Source organism: Puma concolor, chromosome B1 (assembly GCF_028749965.1).
Source record: "Puma concolor isolate L17-30 chromosome B1, mPumCon1.1.hap2, whole genome shotgun sequence".
In the NCBI taxonomy this organism is placed as follows: domain Eukaryota; kingdom Metazoa; phylum Chordata; class Mammalia; order Carnivora; family Felidae; genus Puma; species Puma concolor.
The window spans coordinates 77,550,557-77,571,785 of NC_141670.1; the positions used below are offsets into that span (position 1 = coordinate 77,550,557).

Here is a 21,229-nt window from a genome sequence, read left to right on the forward strand (position 1 = left end):
TATGTTTTGGAGATACCATCAACTTAGCTGCTATATTTTTATTTTAATTTATTATTTTTTAAAATTTACATTCAAGTTAGTTAGCATATAATGCAGTAATGACTTCAGGAGTGGAATCCAGTGATTCATCCCCTACATATAACACCCAGTGCTCATCCCAACAACAAGCTCATCCCCTTGCCCACTTAGCCCATCCTCCAACCCCAAACGACCTCCAGCAACCCTCAGTTTGTTCTCTGTATTTAAGACCCACTTATGTTTTGTTCCCTTCCCTGTTTTTGTTATTTTTGCTTCTCTTCCCTTATGTTCATCTGTTTTGTATCTTAAATTCCACATATGAGTGAAGTCATATGGTATTTGTCTTATCTGACTAATTTCACTTAGCATAATACCCTCTAGTTCCATCCATGTAGTTGCAAATGACAAGACTGCATTCTTCTTGATTGCTGAGTAATACTCCATTGTGTGTGTGTGTGTGTGTGTGTGTGTGTGTGTATACACACAAATATATACACACCACATTTTCTTTATCCATTCATCTGTCGATGGACATTTGGTCTCTTTCCACACGTTGGCTATTGTCAACTGCGCTATTCTTCAACCAACTTCCCATATCTTCCCCACCTACCACATAGTTTTTTCCAGTCATAGAGCCATACTATTCTCCTTCCCACATGCTGTAATCTCTGCTTTGAATGCCCTTACCCTTTCTGCTGCTTTGCCTACTTTAGTCCTCATTTCTTAAGGATTGTGTTTAGGCAGTTATTGCCCCCTTAAACTGGGTCAGCTTTTCCTCCTTTGTGCTCCTATATATAGTGTATAAATCTCAGGCAGAGCATATCACTGTACATACAATTTTTAAAACTTATTCCTGACCTACTAAAACTCTATCAATGAAATGTCTTATACTAAGGTCTAGATAACCCAGTTCTCAACTTTTGGATAGAGCAAATACCAGTTATATTAAAATTGACAGTTGAACTGTGGATAAGAATATAAAATTGTTCTAGAAACCACACTTGTAAAGAAAATTATATTCTAAATATATTTAAAGAAAATATATAAGGTAAATACCTATCTTACATTTTTTTTTAGGAAAGGAAAATTATTTGTATAATTAATATTCATTACATATTTATTTTGTGAATTTGGATTTTACAAGGTTTTTGTCCTTAATAAAAATATTTATTCTTACTCATATCTGACTCTGAATTCAATTATCCTAATTTTTCTCTTTCTAAATTTCTTTCCTTGATCTTAGTTTTTTTGAAATGGTGTTAGAAACATTTTTTTTTTTAGGTAGGCTCCACGTCCAACATGGAGCTTGAACTCACAACCCCAAGATCAAGAGTCACATGCTCTACTGACTGAGCCAGCCAGGCACCCCAGAAAGGTTTGATAAGATCCTATAAAGGAAGAGAAGTATGTCAAAACCATCTTCAGTAGAATTAACAATAAGAAAATAACCAACTTTGATATATTTATACTTTGTCCAGGAAATAATACATGTACTCATCACAGGAAACAAATTCCATAATTATGTATGGTGATGGGTGTTAGTTAGACTTAACTGTGGTGATAATTTCACAATATATACAAATATCAATTATGTTGTATACCTGAAACTAATATAATGTTGTATGTCAATTATACCTCAATTTTTAAAATGCAAAAAAAGAATATATATAATGCTGAAAAATAGAACAGATGAAAAAATAGTAAAAGAGAAAAAGAACAAAAATAGTATCAAAGAGACAGAAATAAAGAGCAAAGAGGTCTGTTAGAATAAAAAGCTAAAGAATATATCTTTTAGTGGAGGTCATAGATATTTGAAAGAAAAATAGTACATATGCCTGAAAAATAATTCTCTCTCGTGTGTGATATATGTAAATGTAGACATGGTTGTATATTGATATACCAGCTGTTTTCTAAAAATTAAAAACAACATAAAAGTTTAATGTGCTACAGGCTGTTTCTCTGATTACTCTTCCCCCCTTATGGTTATTATTTCTATCGTTTAGTGCTTTTTTTATAGAGAGATTATTTTTATGATCACTTACTATGCCATATGTATTAACCATTCACTCTAGAGTAAAACTTTCTCAAGAGAAATGAAGCTCTTCCCAAGTAGTGGGTAAATACATGACTTGTACATAAACAACTTGTCTCTCTGTGAATATCTAAGTGTTCCAAGTTTAAATATATAGTAGTGAACAGAAATAAGTAAAACTATAGTTACTGACAGAAAGAAGTCTAGTCTAGTCTGCTTTTAATACTAGAGAAGCACAAATCTATTGTGGTCCCATGACTGTGGTCTTGCAGAGATAATGTTTTAATATAAGTCAAGTGTCTGTAAAAATTTACTAATATTAGAGATGTTAAAGAATCTTAGGGGAACAAGATTCTGAAGAAAAGATAGTGTAGCCTGGAGATGGGGTGGGGAGCAAAACAAAGGGCAACAGTGGGAGGTTTATAACTAGCAGGAAGCTGTGACAAGAAGTGACTTGGAGGCTGCCCAGGCCTGGCGGTTACAGGCACATGGCAGGCCAGGGTTAGAGCAGTAGGAGCTACCATCCTGGGTCATCCTGTATAGCCTCACTCCAATCTCAAAGTTGGAAGGAAAGTGTTCATAAACAGGCAGTCTGTGAGCAACCTCTCTGAAATAGTGCACTACTCACAAGTCACTCTGTATCCCCTCACCTAGCCTTATTTTCTTCATAGCACTTATCACTAATTAAGATTAATCTTTACTGCTTATTTTGTGTGTACCCTGTTACACTGTGAGTTCCATGAGGGAAGGGATTTCGTCTGACTTTATTGCTTATCTCTGTATTTTTAGTACCTTGAAAAAAATGAATATTTTTTGTAGAAATGAATGAAAGAATAAATTGTCCCAATTTACCAGCCCTTTTCTTATCTATCCAAACCAGCCTAGATCTACCCTTTAACAATTCACCAGTCACCCTTCCACTTTCGATCCTTCCTTATATATTCCACCATAACGTACCATGCAAAACCCCATCTGTCTCTCTCCATATATATTTACACATACACACAAACACACACACACCCCTTACAGCATGTTTGTACACCCAACTCTCCTGCTGTTGACAACAGAGAAAAATGGTGGAAAGAAAGTAATCATTTATTATTGAGCATCTATTAAGCACCCATCATTATGTTAGTTATTTCCATAAATATTATCTCAACATTAATAAACAAACTCTCATAATTTTGTTGCCTTTACCCCTCATTCATGCACATTTACTTAAACCAGTCCTCAGACTAACCTCTACTCTCTAATCTCAGACAAGGCAGTATCGTTCCCTGCTGTCCAGTGCTTATCTCTATCTGTCTCATCAATTTTGTTCCTTTCCAGTTCCTCATAGAGCTTGGAAGTCTATTACATGCTTTCATTCATGTATGTGTTTGACATGCTTCCCTCTTTTTGGATCTTTCCAATTAACATAGAATCATGGTCAAATATCTATCCATTAAAAAAGAAAAAAAGCTCAGAGTGACTGCTAATGGGCATGGAGTTTCTTTTTGTGGTGACAAAAATGTTCTAAAGTTAGATTGTGGTGGTGCCTGTAAAAGTCTGAGTATGCTAAGAAATACTGTACACTTTAAATGGGTGAATTGTATCATATGTGAGCTATATCTCAATGAAGTGATTAAAGATTCTCCCTTCAATTATTTCCTTTCTCACTGTGTTTACTTGTTCATGTCCCATCCACCGCTTCTAAGCTACTTTCTGTAAGATCACACACTGACTCTTAGAATAATCTGGTGGGTACCTTTCGCTTCTTATCTGCTCAATCTTCTTTCAAATAGGTTCTAAAACACACATGTGATTATGTCACTAACCTTCGACCAATAATCCATTGCCTTATAGTGCAGTTATAATTACATTTTATGTCACTGAAGGCCCTTTAGAGTATGGTCCTGTCTCTCTTTCTCACCCTATCACCTTTGGTTCATTGCATTCTCCCATCATGATCTCTCTCTCACCTATGTGCAGAAAGTGTTTACCCTTTCTTCTGTGTAGATACCCTTTGCTCATGGCTCTACCCAGTGTTCTCATTAATCCTTCAATCTATAGCCTCTCATTTCCCAGAAAACAGGATTGGATTCTGGCAGTCTGGGTTTAGTGTCTATTCTGTATGTTTGTGCATACACACAGTGTACTTACCTCTATACTGAATTTATCACAGTATATTGTAATTGTTTACTTATCCATATTTCCACGTTAGACAATGAACTCAAGCTGATGAGGGCAGGGACTTACCTTTCAACTTTTTACCCTTATTATATAATTTGGGTTTAGTAAAAGGTTGTTTTAAAAAGTGAATAAATTAGGGGCGCCTGGGTGGCGCAGTCGGTTAAGCGTCCGACTTCAGCCAGGTCACGATCTCGCGGTCTGTGAGTTCGAGCCCCGCGTCGGGCTCTGGGCTGATGGCTCAGAGCCTGGAGCCTGTTTCCGATTCTGTGTCTCCCTCTCTCTCTGCCCCTCGCCCGTTCATGCTCTGTCTCTCTCTATCCCAAAAATAAATAAATGTTGAAAAAAAAAAAAATTAAAAAGTGAATAAATTAATGCCTACTCTTGTTTTCTGTTTTCTCCTTGCCTCACTTCACAATGAACTCTGCATGTGTCCTCTAGGAAATAGTCTCTGATAACCTATCTAGCATTAGCATTTTATGATCTTTCTGTGATGATCAGTAATTCATATTCTTTTTATGGTTGTGCTTCTTAACAGAGAACACCATAAGGAAAAGAATTACCATGTGATGAATCCTTATGATAAGATAGGTACCACGCCAGACACTTTACGTGTATTATACCCCGTCTAGTCTTATGGGGTGAGCATTCTCATACCAGTTCTATATATGTGGAAATAGAGTCTAAGGAAGATCCAAGTCACACAACTAGTAGGCATCAGGGTTAGGAATTTCTTTCTTTCTTTCTTTCTTTCTTTCTTTCTTTCTTTCTTTCTTTCTTTCTTTCTTCTTTCTTTCATCTATCTATCTATCTATCTATCTATCTATCTATCTATCTATCTATCTATCATCTATTTGCTTGTTTGTTTATCCTACTGTATCACACTGCATTATATCACAAGACTTAACACTATGATATAGGATGGCTATAAAAATTATATTTGTTTTAATAACATCCAGAAAACTTTGAGAATTAATCATGCATATTTATATGAATAGTGTTAAATAATGACATGATATATAGTAGTCCCCCTTATCTGTGGTTTTGCTTTTGATGGATTCAGTTATCTGTCATCGACCATGGTCTAGAAGCAAATGATCATCCTTCTGCCACATCATCAGTTCAATACTAACCTAACATTATGCCACAATGCCTACACATCATCCACCTCACTTCATCTCATCATGTAGGCATTTTATCATCTCACATCATCACAAGAAGAAGGGTAAGTACAATACAGTAAGATATTTTGAAAAAGAGAGAGAAACCACATTCACCTTTTATTATTGTATTTGTTATAATGTTCTATTTCACTATTGGTTATTGTTGTCATTCTCTTACTATGCCTAATTTATAAATTAAACTGTATTTTAGGTAAGTATGTATAGGACAAAACATCGTATGAATAAGGTTTGGTACTATCCATAGTTTCAGGCATCCATTGGGGGTCTTGAAACATATCCCCCATGGATAAGGGTCAGGGGGACTACTGTATCCATTTTTCAAGAATATTGAGTGCCTACCATACTTAGAACATAATAGGCCATGTTTTTTATATAATATGAAAATAAATGTGATAGGTGGAAAACCCTCCAGTTAGAGTTTAATTTGCTAATAATTAACTACTTGGGGTTGTGGGTAAAAAAAGGAAGCCAAGGAAACTTAAAGCAAAAGTTTTAAATAATCTTTAGCAAAAGCTGATCTAGAAAAGTTAGTATTAAAAACTTACTTGGTAAGGTAGCTCCTCAAAAAGTTAACATAGTATTACCATACAATCTAGCAATTCTACTTTGGGGTATATATACAAAAGAACTGAAAGCAGAGACTTAAACAGACACTTATATACCAATGTTTATAAAAGCACTATTCACAATAGCCGAAAGGTGAAAACAACCCAAAATGTCCATGAACATATGAATGGATAAAAAATATATAGTATACACAAACAACAGATATATTATTCATCCTTGTAAGGAAGGAAATTCTGACACATGCTACAGCATAGATGAACCTTGAAGATACTATGCTAAGTAAAGTAAGCCAGCCACAAAAGGATAAATATTATGTGATTCCACTTCGATGAGGTACCTAGTGTAGTCAAGTTCCTGGAGATAGAAAGTAGAATGGTGATAGTCAAGTACTAAAGGGCAGGGGGTGGGGATGAGGAGTTACTATTTTAACAAATACAGAGTTTCAGTTTGGGAAGATGGAAAACTTCTGGAGATGGATGGCAGTAATGGCTGCACAACAATGTGAATGTGCTTAATACCACTGAATTACACTAAAAAATGGATAAAATAATAAATTTTATGCTATATTTTCTCCACAATAAAAAACATTATTTGAAGTCCTCACATGTTTAAAGTGAAAGACAAACTTAATTTATACATATATTTGACCTATATATCTAATGTCTAAATGGACTATACCCATGTTCAAATATTCTACAAAGTTAATTTAACATTTACTCTCCCATTGTCTAACCACATGCCTAGAATTTGGATTCAGAAAATACCAAAGATATATTACATTCTTCTAGATCTCTACTGTCCAGTCTGGTAGCCACTAGACATACGGGGCTATTTAAGTTTGGATTAACTAGAAATAAATAAAATTAAACATTCAGTTCTTCAGTCACACTAGCCACATTTCAAATGCACAACAGCCACATGCAACTAGTGGCTACTGTATTGGACAGTGTAGATATAATGTATATTTCCATCAGTCACTGCAGAAAGTTTCACTGGACAGTGCTCTTTTACATTATACTAGAAATATTATATGGTAAAAATCACTGGCGTGTGTGAGGATTCAAGTCCCAGCGAGGTCACGAACTGAAAGGTTATTCTGCTTAATTCACTCCACTCATGTGGTTTCCATTTTATCATAAGCAAACTGAAAGCATGAGGAAGATATTACCCAGTGCTGTCTTGTCTAAAGATACCTGGGAGATCCAGTCAGATAACTTACCTCTCTGAATACAGGATCAGCTATTGAATTCAGATTGACAGCTCCTTCATAGGTCAGGTAATAGAACACGTTGAGGGATCGAACAGCCTCTGGTCCTTGCTGTTTATAGCCAAAAATGAGATCAATCCATTGGTGAAGCTGGCAGGAAACAAATTCACTCTCCAGGGCCTGAAAATAAAGGGCATAGATCATATTATTGTGCTGAATTTGGTTTTTAAAATATATAGAGAAATTTAGAACAAGCAGTAAAGTTTTACACTAAATTTACTGGGAATAGACTTATTCTGATGTCCTATTTTCCACCAGAATCTGTTCTCCTTTGTTTATAATTAGAAACTTTCTGGCACTTGTTACGCTGAATTATATTAGAATGCTTACATTTCAGTATTATTCTACAATACTGTAAGCATTGTGAGGGCCAGGACTGGGTCTGTCTTCATAATATTTGTAACTCAGGACCTGACAGTTACCCAATTCATGCTTCAAAGAGAGAAAACATGAAACATTTACTATCCACCTGAAATGTTTATGATTTTTCTAGATAGAAACCTTTTGTTGTCTATTGAAACAATTATATAACCAAATTATTTAGTGCTTTCAACTGAGTTTTTATGCCAACAGATTTGATCTTTGGAGGAATACTTACAATTACTGAATTATAATTACTATTATTATTCTAGGTATTAGTATCAAACCTGACCAAAAATTTGATGCTATTAACATAATAGTGCCCAATAAATAATGAATGGATGTAATCAAATGTTCAGCGGAAATTCTGGGCACCAGATCCACTTCCAACTCAACACTGCATTCCCAGTTACCAGCACTGTACCTAAAGCAAAGTGAGTACCAACAAATGTTTGCTGGCTTTAATACAGTTATAAATATAAAAGAGATTAAAAAACTGGAAACATTTTTATACAAGTGTCCAGATTTATATTATTTAATGTTCTTCAAAATTATTTCACCATAAAAGTTTAGCATATGGACTCAATTATCAATAATTAATGCTATTCAAATCGCAGAGCTCTAAGATAAATGCTGAAGCTTGATTTGAAGTATACCAAATTATATCAGATGATGTATCTCATAGAAATTCTTTTTAGTGTAATAAGTATATGGCTGTGATATATTTTTGGTGTGGCTTATTATGTTATCAATATTATAAAAAGAAATCTGTTGGTTTTAAAACAAAATTGAGTAATCTCTATAGTAAGCAACCAATAAGATATAAACCATCTTGTGACAAAAGACATTCCTATTAGTTCACAGGTATACACTTGTGTTAAGTATTGCTTTATTAAAATAAGTGCCTGTGGGGGCACCTGGCTGGCTCAGTCAGTGGAACATGTGACTCTTGACCTTAGGACTGTGAGCTTGAGCCCCATGTTGGGTACAGAAATTATTTAAATATTTTTCAAAATCCCTATCTAAAATAAGTGCCTATGAATAAGAAAAGTATTTACAACTGAATTCAAATAATATACTTCCTTTAACTGATAATACTTAAAATGACTTCACAATATATCACATACTATGTAAAATGCAAAAAATAATTCTGTAAATAAAACTCTAGGCAGTTCTCATATTGTAACGTATACCTGAATATGAAATAAAAATATTTCGCTAGCTTCAACTGTGAAAGTTACTGTTTTAGACATCTCTTATAAAACTCATTATATTTATAAATTTAGTAAATAGCTAAGAGAGCACAAAAGTGCTGCAAATGTTATTTGAAATTGGAGAAGAAGAGATTGTAATAAGTACATAGATTTAAAATTAATCTGAAAATTCAGGAATTATTAATGGAAGATGCACAAAAATGATACGTTTGTTTCATTAACTTGGGCCTTGAGTAGGGATGGGGGATTGGGGGCCATGTTTAAAGTGACACATAAAAACAGCAATTGTCTTAATTTGTGTGCAGTGCACTCCACACAAAAGCCCTAAATATGTTCAAATTAGAGCAAGCTGCTTGATTGTCACTGCAGTCTCATGTCACATTAATGCATGACAAACATTAAACCATACACTTAAATGGCAATTTATATCATTTAAATGTTTACTGCCAGACTAGCTCATCACTCATTTAAATGTGACTTTCTGACAGCTAATTTCAGTTAATTTTCTCCAATTCACTTAATTAGAACTTTCAATCAGGGAAGGACCTACACATATCTTTGGGCTTATATCCTTTTTAGTTGTTCAAAATCTGAGTTAATAAACTGCTGAAAAGCCCTCCAATAATAGATTAGCATGTAATATCTCTGAGTCTACAAAAAAAGTGTGACTATATGAAGCAATCTCACAGTAGGTACTCTTAGAAAGAACCTACACTTATTTATGTAAATAATACTCTCGCCAGTAGTTTAAATAAAAAACATTTAGTTCATATACACGCACTATTGAAACAATAAAAAAACCCTGCATCCAAGCTAATTAAAAATTAATGATTTCAAAATTGTTTAATAAGATAAAACAGTCAGGAGTCTCCTGAGTGTCCGTGGTGTTGTGATTTGAGACTATAAAATTCCAGAAGGCTCAGCAAATGATAAAGTACAAGAGAATTTTCTCAATATTAAAGCTCTAAAAACCAGTGCAATTTTATTTTATGTGTCATCAAACAAAGAATTGCGAGTGTTCCTAATGTTGATTACTTCTTTATGCACACTCAAAAATGGTGAAGTTGGTGACGTTTAGATGCTTAAACCTTTATATCTTGATGCTACATCAGAACGTTAAGCAAAAATGCTGAAATGAAAGACACCGTATGCCCCTGTTATACCTCAAACACAGGTGCAGAGATGAGCACTGTGCCCTGGCTCACCCCTGCCTTTACACCGTCATACTGGTCAATCCCTTAAGAGGTCGACTGGTAATTCACAGAATTATTGGCGAAATCTTTCTCAGAAATTGAGAAACAAATTATTTTCATGGGTAGATTTTATTTACATTTCTTAAAACTAAACTAAAAATCTCATTAGTGGTTTTCAAACATTTCTTGCAATTTACCAAAGCTTTAAAAAGGGATACAAAAGAACAACTGCTATGGTTATAAGAGTTCCTAAAAAGTTTAAAATCATTTCAGAAAAAGTCAGTTCAGGACTTTTACATCCTTTCAGTAGTAGTGAATGACAACTGCTTAACCAAAGGTATATAATAATAAAAACTTAGTAAAGATTTGAGGTAAGAGGTAAACACAAACAGAATAAAATTATTGAAGGACAGAAATACAACTAATTCAAAATGGAATATCCTGAGAATGCATCTTATATCTTGTTTTTGAAATTCAAAAACATAAATTATAAAACATATTAAAATTCTTTAAATCCCTTTATATGTTAAGATTTGAAAAAGCACTCTATATAAAATACATACATCCACATTTGTAGTCACAAAAAAATAGAAATATGACAGTGCAATGCTGAGCATTTGTGATTTTTCAAAGCCTTTAGGTCAGACAGTCCTCATTAAGACTGGAGTTAAATACGGTTTGCAGCTAGGGGATAGTAACATTCTTCCCATGCTGCTCTCAAACCTAACCAATCAATTGTTAGTACTCCCTTAGCAGGCTGGATACATCATTTACATCCAATGTGTGCTCTGAGTAAAATTTGTAAAAAGAAAATCCACTAAAATGTCCAACACAATACAATAATATTCAACTCATCTGAGTTATTATAAAATAAATCAGTGACTAATGTCCAATTGTTAAGGATCAAATAAGTCTATGAAAAGACTATCATATGAAGCCTCACACAAATTGTCAATCCAATCCAGGGGGACTCATATTAGTCTTGACAAACTGTCTTGGGGCTGATATCTGCTTTCTTAATGAGATCTATTAAGCAGAGACTAAAACACTTGAGATATGCTAAAAAGTACAGTATACAGATGTCAAATACAAACACTTATTAGTAACTTTCATTTGTTTGGTCCACATGCAGAACATCAACAAATTCAAGCTTTAATATTATAAAGATAATAGTAAATTATTCATAAACAACTCATTTGTGTAATCTTGTGTCAGAAATAATTATAACATATATGAATATGTGTCTTACAATCAATCTCATTGAAAGAATGTAATCTGTGTTTTCCTGCCACTAACCCATTAAGGAAATGAATTATTTATGGATAAAAAATATTTTTTACAATTATTCTTGTTTCCTATAGTACAGTCAAATAATATGATAATTTATATAGAAATGGCTTGCTTTTTACTATTTGGGAATAAAAATTCTAAAATAAAAGGCATTAATAATGTGTTTGTTAATCTCTGTATGCTTTAGAGACACTCTAGCAATTTCCTTTTATTTTCAAACAAAATAATGTAAAAATGTAAAAATCAAGAAAAACAATTTTATTTATTTAAAATTTTTTTTATTTTAATTATTTAAACAAATTTTTTAAGGTTTATTTATTTTTGAGAGAGAGACAGAGCACCAGCAGGGGAGAGGCAGGGAGGGAGGGAGACACAGAATCTGAAGGAGCTCCAGGCTCTGAGCTGTCAGTAGAGAGCCCAACACGGGGCTCAAACTCAAGAACCATAAAATTATGACCGGAGCTGAAGTTGGATGCTTAACTGACTGAGCCACCCAGCGGCCCCTAAAAAATTTTATTTTAGAGAGAAAGAGCACACCAGCGGGGAAAAGGAGCAGAGGAAGAGTGAGAGAATCCAAAGCAGGATCCATGCTCACCACTGAGCCAGATGGCGGGGTTCTATCCCACAAACCCTGGGATCATGACCTGAGTTGAAATCAGGAGTCGAACACCTAACTGACTGAGCCACCCAGCCACCCCGAAAACCAATTTTAATTAACAAAAGAAAGGTAATTGTTTAATTCAAGACCTGAAAACCTTATTTGTGTATTATTCCCAAATTAATGCTAATATTTATTTATACTTTTGTTAAATGGTCTCATACTACACCATTTTTAAAAACCACTAAATAAAAGCTACTGATATCTATAGGACATGATTTTTATGAAAAAACAAAACAAAACAAAACCCAAAGGATCAAATAGTATTTACAAACCTTTAAGTTCAGAAATAATTGCATAACCAGAAGAAAGTAGGTCTGTGTAACACAGATACACTTTTCTCAAGACCTATATCACCACTTCCATTCGTAGGTTTCTAGAAGACCTGATTCAATTCTGAGATTCAAAATGCATTAGCTATAAGTATCAAAGAAGAAAATAAAAATGACTGACTCACCCTTTTGCCTTGGTATACATTTAATTATAAGATGTATTTAATCATATTTTAAAGATTTTAAACAATTTTTATGTACCCTCTATACCCAACTTGGGGCTCAAACTCACAACCCTGAGGTCAAGAGTTGCATCTTCTTTTGACTGATCCAGCCAGGCACCCCAATTACATTTTAAATGGAAGAATAAAAATTAGTTTTGTAAATTTTTAATTGTACTTTTATAAATTAAGAGTATTAATTCATTTGAGTATTACATGTTTCAAAGGAGCTAATTTTGGGATTGGCCAGAATATTAAGAACTTGGAATTTTAAGTATTTTTCACTTCAAATACATGTAATACAGCCTTCTTCCTACACACACACACACACACACACACACACACACACACACACGCATATATACACACAGATTTAAAATGAACTGGTCTGTTATGTTTGCATGTGCTGGATTTCAAACACTAGTGGTAATGTTTCCTTAACATTGATATATGACCTTTGTAATTTACATTGAAGAAAGCTGTTTTTTTCAGCCTAATTAGAACTGTTTCAAATTTTCCTGCTAAATATATGATATAAAGTCCTTTCAACTTTTTTATTCTAGAGTTTCTTTCCATGTCAACTTTGTTCCAATCAAAATATGCTTTGAATTAAATGATTTTGATTGAATATGTGGATCACATTTCACTTCTAAGATTTAAAGTCCAAAAAGGAAAAGTTTAGCCTGTTCAAACAAAGCAAGAGCAGCCACTTTGCGGAAAGCTATTCACATTTAAGAAGACTGACAAATTGTTTGTGTGCACCATTAGGTCTAGTTTCTGCAATAGTTGCCAGATTTCCTGTCCCCCTAATAAGATACATTAACTCCTTAAATGCTGGCTCTGAATTTGTGATAAATCCAAGTAAATGTAGCAAATTTTTAATTCACCTGTAAGTTCCTTCTTTTAAATAAATTTAAAGAACAGTAAAGAAAACTTGTATTATGTTATATCAAAATCTTCAAGAAACAAAGGTCACAGAAAAAAATCATTTTTTTCTAATTGGACAGATACAAATTCAGAATATAAACTTACTTGCCAAATGGGATTTCCAAAAGTGAAAAATCCACATTAATCCTCATTTTTTTCTTAAAAATGTATTGAACTATAAAGAATTACTTGTTCAAATGAAACACAACAGTGAAAATGTTAGAAGATGTGGTGAACTATAATCTGACATGAGCTTAACACTGTTCTATATTAAGTACAAATATCATAGTGCTTCAGAATTCAGATATTTACCTTACTATAAATATATAACAAAAACATGAAATTATATATTATTTACAAAGAAAAGTTTGACTTTGAAGGGTTAAAAATATGTGTGAAGCTATAACATTAAAAACAATAAGTCATGAATGTCAAAGAAGAAAAAAGGAGAATCAAGGATTTAGGGAAAGAAACTGTGGGATGCTAAGAATAAAAATTATACCTGACAGTTAAGAAAAATGTAATTTAGTCACAACACATTGAAGTTCAGGCTGAAAAGCAGATAGAGAAATCACTAAAAGGAGTTCTGTACTTCTAAACTGCCCTTGAACTGTTGGGCAGAAGAAAGATTCTGGAGCTGGCAGTGCACTGTTCATTTCTACATTTATATCATTACTAAAGAAAAGTGTGAGTTAGTATCATATCTTGATATAACCATCAAGAACTCGTGCATCTTTTGGCAGGAGAATCATTCTGTCTACGATTGTTATTGTGTAGTTTTAAATGGACTAGTCAACCAGCTGTTATATATTTTACACACTGAAGGCCATGTTTCCTTTGAAATTCATAGTTTTAATCTCAACTGAAGTCTGTATTGCTGTGTGCCAAGATCAAAAGGATTAGGCAAACTTGTACAATTACCCTCCTTTTCAGAGAGATGATTTTTTTCTAATGTTTAAAATAGTCCTATATGCTGACATTTTATCCAACTATTTTCTTTAGAGCTACAGAACATTAAAACATTTAATTAACATTTCAACCTTAGGTCACTCTTAATCTAAAACCCAGGAATTCATAATATACAGATATTTTAAACTAGTTACAGTATAACACACATAGATGGAGCTCTAAAAAAATTCTATTTTACTAAGATCGAATGGGGAATAACTATAATTAAATGATAGATATACCCATCTATTTTATTATGTGTTTGCATTTTGCATGACTTCATGCAGAAAACAGTTCACAGAGCTTAAAGTAATGTGTATGCATCAAGATAAAATAAATTTAACATGAGAAGGTAATGCAAAAATAAGAAGTACATAACAATGATGCCATGAAATTCTATAGACTTAGAGGTGTGCCACGTATTTGTTCCTAAGCTTTCTAGCAGGCAACATAAAGAAAGAAACACGAACACTTACAAGAGTCAAAAATGACCATAATGTAAAAACAAACCAGATGGCCTAGAAAAACACATTATTTCTATTCCTGAGATAAGAAATTCCTCCCTTGGCAATATGATGGAATGCAGGTATGTGACTCTCAGAGGGACTGACTTAATCCTGGGATAGATTTAAAGTATAGACAAATGGAGAGACTACATATTCTTCAGGCAATCCTGCATAAACATTATTTCTCTTAGGTGAGGCTTTGAATGGTAAATTCTAGATTACACTCCATGACAAGTACCTGGAATGCAGCCATTTTATTTTGTCAGCTAAATGTGGAGCCACATGTTTCAACAACAGCTAACTGAGTCACAGGACTAATAATATCTCAAAAATGTGAAGAGTATGAGGAGAAAGACACAAACAAGCCTCTATGGAAGGCAGGCCCACCTTCACCTGAAAGGGGTAGTAGCCTATGCTATGCTAAGACACATTCAAGATTCTCCTCAGAAAGTAATTTTGGGTTCACTTTCCCACATAGATAAATAGGCAACAAAAGTTTCCAAATGCCACCATGATCTCCTAATACTACAGCTGTTAAAATGTTTAAGAGTGCTATAGTTAAATGCTCAACCTTTGTAAAACATTTAGGAAAGTATCATTGGAAAATTAATATTGAACACTGTAAATTATTGTTATGCTCTTTGAGGTAAACTAGTTAAAAATACACTTAAGTAATTACAGTATTAATCTAAAATTCTCAATTATCCATCTATGTATAGAAAAAAGAAAAGATTTCTTCTTCAACAACATTGAAAATATATTACTTTGCTGTGTGAATTTCTGGAGTTTTTATTTTATAGTCACTTACAAAAGGAAGGAAAACAAAACCAAAAAAAAAAAAAATTAATCCCTTCCCATTTGCTTATCCACATAGATCTGATAAATACTAGCAGTCTCTTGCCTTTGAAGATGGCCAGACCAGAATCCCTACTTATTGCCAGATGTAGTTTAATCCCATGGGGACTCCAGACAAAAACAAGGAGCTGTCTTCATGGCACCAATGATTCCCTGGACTGAATGCTATAAACTTATATTGGCAAATCAAAATCCTTGGCAAAATAGAACACTTATTATATCACCACTTCCAAGACTATCCAATAAAGAAAAAACCTGAACTGAGGAATATGATGCAAAGTTGAATATTTTTTTACAGCATTGACAAGTTCAGCCAGAAAATTACATCTGCCGTTATTCTGTGTATGTAACTATATACACATACATTATGTAGGAATAAAAGTCTTTTTTTTTTCTCAGTGATCTCTATACCCAATGGGGGCTTGAACTCATGACCCTAAGATCAAGAGTTGCATGCTCTACCAACTGAGCCAACCAGGCACCCCTAAAAGTCTTTTTTTCATTCTACAACTTTTAATACCAGCATTTCAGTCATCCATTCAATCAACAAACATTTATTGAGTGCTTACTATAAGTTTTGTTCTATGCTAGACTCTGGGGGTAATGAGATGAGATGTCCCTTTGGAGGAAGAATAGGGAGGCAGGCAAAAGGTGATCTCTAAGATGACTACAACAGCCTATGTGAGAAGTACTGAGAGCCTCAAGAAAGCAGCAGTGGGAGTGAAGAAGAAGGGACAGATTTCAGAAAGATTGAAGTTATTATTTACACCAACTGATAACTACTGTGAAAGGTGAAGGAAAGGGAGTTCAGGATGATACCCAGGTTTCAATTTTGGACCTTAATTAACTGGAGAAGGAAGAGTTTATATGGTAAGAGATTAACTCAGTTTTGAATTTAGTATTAATATTTTATACTTTTTAAAATAGATTTGAACTTAACCCTAAGCTTTATGTTTTGAATCTAAGGCTGCTAATTATAACAGAAACATATATACACTTAAGTATTAAAATATGTTCATGTTCAATGCTGGAATGCCCCCCCCACCAAAAAAAAAAAACACAACTGGGAGAAACAAAATGATCACCAAGACATTATACCCATGCTGTCCAACAGAAATATAATGCAAGCCACATGTGTAATTTAAAATTTTCTAGAAGCTACACTAAAAAAAAATTAAACAGGTGAAATTAATTTTAGGATAGCATGTTTAATTGAGAATATTAAAAAATCATTTAAAAATATAATCAGTATAAAACATTTTGTATTAAATCTTAGAAATCTGGCATAAATTTTATACTTTCAACATATAGCACTTCTCAATTCAGACTAGTCAGATTTCAAGTGATCAATAGCCACATATGAATAATGGTTACAACACTGGACAGTAAAGCTTTATTCAGTTCCAAATACTGAATCTGCATTCAGATTTTTTTATTGAATTATAGTTGACACATTATGTTACATTAATTTCAGGTGTACAACACAGTGATTTGACAACACTATATGTTATACTAGGCTCACCACAAGGGCAGCTACCACCTGTCACCATACTATGCTATTACAATACCATTGACTGTATTCCCTATGCTGTACCTTTCATCTCAGTTGTATTCACATTTTTACAGCATTTCGATGTAAGATAGAATTCAGGGATTAACAACATTTAACCTTCTTAAAAATACAGATTCTCTTACTGAAAATAAAGGTAAACCTTACAAGGCACAGGTACCTGCACACCATAGAATCATCTTTGATGCAGTTTTAAAGAGGTCATTACAATTCATAGTGCTAGAACGGCACTTCCCAGAGAATAATGGCTAAATCTTAGGACATGACAGCAGAAATAAAACATCTTCAAGTATGAAACAGACATAATGTTCTTCATTGTATATTCTTTAGCCACTTACAAACCTCTGAAGAATTGTGGCAGCATCCAAAAGAAGGCATCATGACTACCCTCTCTTACACTAAAGGCAAAGGCCTAATTCTAGCAACTATGATGCCATTTGCAAACTTCATCCTCAAAAGTCCTTGGTTAGAATTCTTACATATTGTCTCCACAACTGTATCAGCTACAGTCCATACAGCCATGGACTACAATTTAGTATAGAGAACACAACATTTGCTGAAAGCCAGTTATATGAAATCTGTAGGCAATATGGATATATTCAGAAGCCTCAAAAAAGTACCTCATTTTAGTAGCAGTCAGAACTAGCTTCTGTTTGCCCACTCCTAGAAATTCCTTAATATATGTAATAAGAGTCTATGATTCTCTAAATAACAATTAATCATAGGTCTGATTCCTTCTGAGTTATCGGTGAAATAATGTCTAGTTAATAGGGTCAGTCTTGTTTAATTATTTTTATGCAGCCATAATTAAACAGGCAATATGAGATAAATCTAAACTTCTTGAAAGATTTAAGTAAATTTCTTATTTATGCTTCCTTACCTCCCCTTTTACTTCTTAAGTAATCTCTTCTCTTTCTATTATAGGTAACACCACAAAAAATGTTTTTGCTAACATTACCATGCCCGACTGTCTGAATCCAAAGGATGCTTATCCCCCTTCACCTCTCTGGGTTATGGCGTTTATGTTTCTCTCTCTTCTGTAAGCTTCTTTGACACCTTACCTCCAGATTCTCTTTCTACATTGCGGACTTTCCTTCTCACTTTTTAAAAATTTCTATTTATTAAAAATTTTTTTTTAATTTTTTTATTTATTTTTGAGACAGAGAGAGACAGAGCATGAGTAGGGAGGGGCAGAGAGAGATGGAGACACAGAATCCAAAGCAGGCTGTCAGCACAGAGCCTGACGTGGGGCTCGAACTCACAGACTATGAGATCATGACCTGAGCTGAAGTCGGATGCTTAACTGACTGAGCCACCCAGGTGCCCCCCTGCCCTTTTTTTTAAAGTAAGCTCTATGCCCAACATGGGGCTTGAACTCATGATCCTGAGATTAAGAGTTGCATGCTCTACCAACACAGCCAGCCAGGTGACCCTCCTCGCTTTTTAATGTAGGGTCTTTTTCATCTACCTCCTTAGTGTTAGTTCTTCTCATGATTCAGTCCCAGGCCCTTGTTTTTGATGTAACTCAGGTTAGTTGAGCTAGACCTTCAACTACCTTAATCGACAATTATCACCATTTCCAGACTTTCAAGTCCAAAATGTCAACTGCCCACTGGACTACTTATTTTGGTGTGCTTCTGGTAACTCAAACCTAATGTATCAAAAAAAAAAAAAAAAAAAAAAAGAATAATTTTTTCTCCTAAGCTTGCTTCCTTTCTTGCTTTTTTGATTACGGATATAGTCCTTCACCCAGCCAATTCAGAAATGTGGCAGTTATCTTGACTTTTCCTTTTTCTTCTTCCTCTAAAACCTTATCTAATCAGACAGTAAGCCTCCAAAATATCTTTCCAATTCATTCTTTATTCCTCTTCCACTACGACTATTTTTGGTTGTGTGCTTCATCATTTCTTAGTTCAGTTATTCTAACACTATCCAAACTGTTCTCTTTATCTCTAGAACTCCCCCCACCCCCTTCAATCCCTCCTCCATACTAACTGCTATCTAAAACCTGGCTAAGTCACAACTCTCTTTTAAACTTTTTGATGCTTCTCTTTTCCCTGAAGCAGTGGATCTCCAACTTTAACACACTAAAATCACCTGGAGGACTTGTTAAAACACAGATTGCTGGGCTCCCCTGGCCAAATTTTCTGTTTCTGTAGATCTGGACTTGAGCCCAAGATTTGCCTTTTTAACAAGTTCTCAGGCAATACTGATGCTTCTGGCCTGGCAACCACCTTTTGGAGTCCACTATGCCAAAGAAAAAAAGTTCAAACTACTGACAAGCCATTAAAGTTGTTCACACAATCTAGCTCCAGTCTTATCTTTCCATAGGTATTGCTCACATTTCTCTTACACACATATTGCACTCTACCTTCTGAATAAAGTATAGCTCATGTACTATACTATAACAAGATCTTTGTTGACACTGCTTCTTATATCTGTAATGCCCTTTCCAGCATCTTGCTCCTCCCTGGCAAACTCCAACTCATTCTTAAAGACTAAGATCAAATGTAGTTTCCTACAGTTAAGCCTTCCTCAACCTTTTCTGGAAGTAAAATAAAGTATTTCCTCATTCTGTCTCAGAGTAAAAGAAAAAAAAATTAAGTATGGTGGCAGATGTTAACTAGACTTGTTTTGATCATTTCACAATATATACAAATACTGAACAGCTATGTTATACATCTAAAACTGTTATATATGTCAATTATATCTCAATTAGTAAGTATGTTTTAAAAATCACATATACACACATAAAGAAATAAAATGTCAAATGTTTTAATGGCAGCTTGTGTGTCTCCTTCATGGTACACACAGGTATTATATTTTTTGTTACATAACACTACATATTATCACAAGTTATATGTTTATATTAGTTTCTTATTTATTGTCCATCTCCCTCACTAAACAATAAAGTTCCACAAGGGCAAGTACTATGCTGTATTTCTCACTATTATATTCCCAAAGACTAATAAGCAGAAGGAGGTCACAAAATATTTGTTGAATGAATACACAAATACATCACTTAATCTATTTCTCTAATTAGTTACTGCCATGTCTGTTTGATCTTCGTAATGACAGCCCCAAAAGGGCAGGTGTCATATTCTTCCAATTTTGTGATCACAGACCTAATTACCCAGTAGGCCCTTAATAAATGTCTGTTGAATGAATGAATGGCATTTAAGAAATTCTCGTGATTTTGCACAATTCAGTGTCTATGCTGTGGGACTGTGATCTTCAAGCATTGTATGAGAAGCATGAAATTGACCACAGAAACTTTATCCAGTTGATACAGTGCTAATTTGCCAGAATTTTAGAAAATGTGAAGAATTTCTGTGATTACTAGCCATTGCAGATAAGATGTCTACAGTTTGTTAACTGAACAATCACATTTGGGGTAGGATGATTACATGGAAGGGACGAAAAACTGAAGGAGATGTTACAGTATCATCTTTCAAGGTTTTATTTTCTCTTGAACAATGTCAGGAAGATGGATGCAAATGATGTCAATCATAAACTTGGCAAAGGCTCTAGAAAGACAATATATTATGCAGGGAAAATGCATCTGAAGGTCAACATGAAAGAAATTCACTAACCAACTAAACAACAACATAATAACAACAGCAGCACTTAACGTTTATTGAGTGCCTTTGATGCACCCAGTTTTACGCTAAATGTTTTACATGGATGATTTTATTTAATCCTCACAATAATCTTATGAGATAAGCATTACATTTTTAAAAACTGGTTTACAAATGAGGCTAAAATGCTAAGTAAATTGCCTAATGTCACACAGCTAGTAAATGTCAGAGTTGCAGCAGGAACCCAGATCTGACTCCTAAAGCCATGTTATTAACCACTACATATCCTCTTGAAAAATTCTTTAACAGAATGATATATGCCAAAGCCACATATAAAAATTCTAAAAGTATGAAACATTTCATACTATGAATTACTGTCAATGAGTTTCTCATATACCAT

General features: G+C 34.0%; 1 protein-coding gene across 7 annotated transcripts in view; it reads right to left on the minus strand.

The window, feature by feature from the left end:
• The window catches only part of LRBA (LPS responsive beige-like anchor protein), a 577,381-nt gene that overhangs the window by 75,146 nt on the left and 481,006 nt on the right, over nt 1–21,229 (minus strand). For all 7 annotated transcript variants that reach the window (XM_086704123.1, XM_086704122.1, XM_086704121.1 and 4 more), the window contains one exon: nt 7,190–7,357. In XM_086704123.1, coding sequence (XP_086560249.1) covers nt 7,190–7,357 — 168 coding nt within the window. The remainder of the gene's footprint in view (nt 1–7,189; nt 7,358–21,229) is intronic.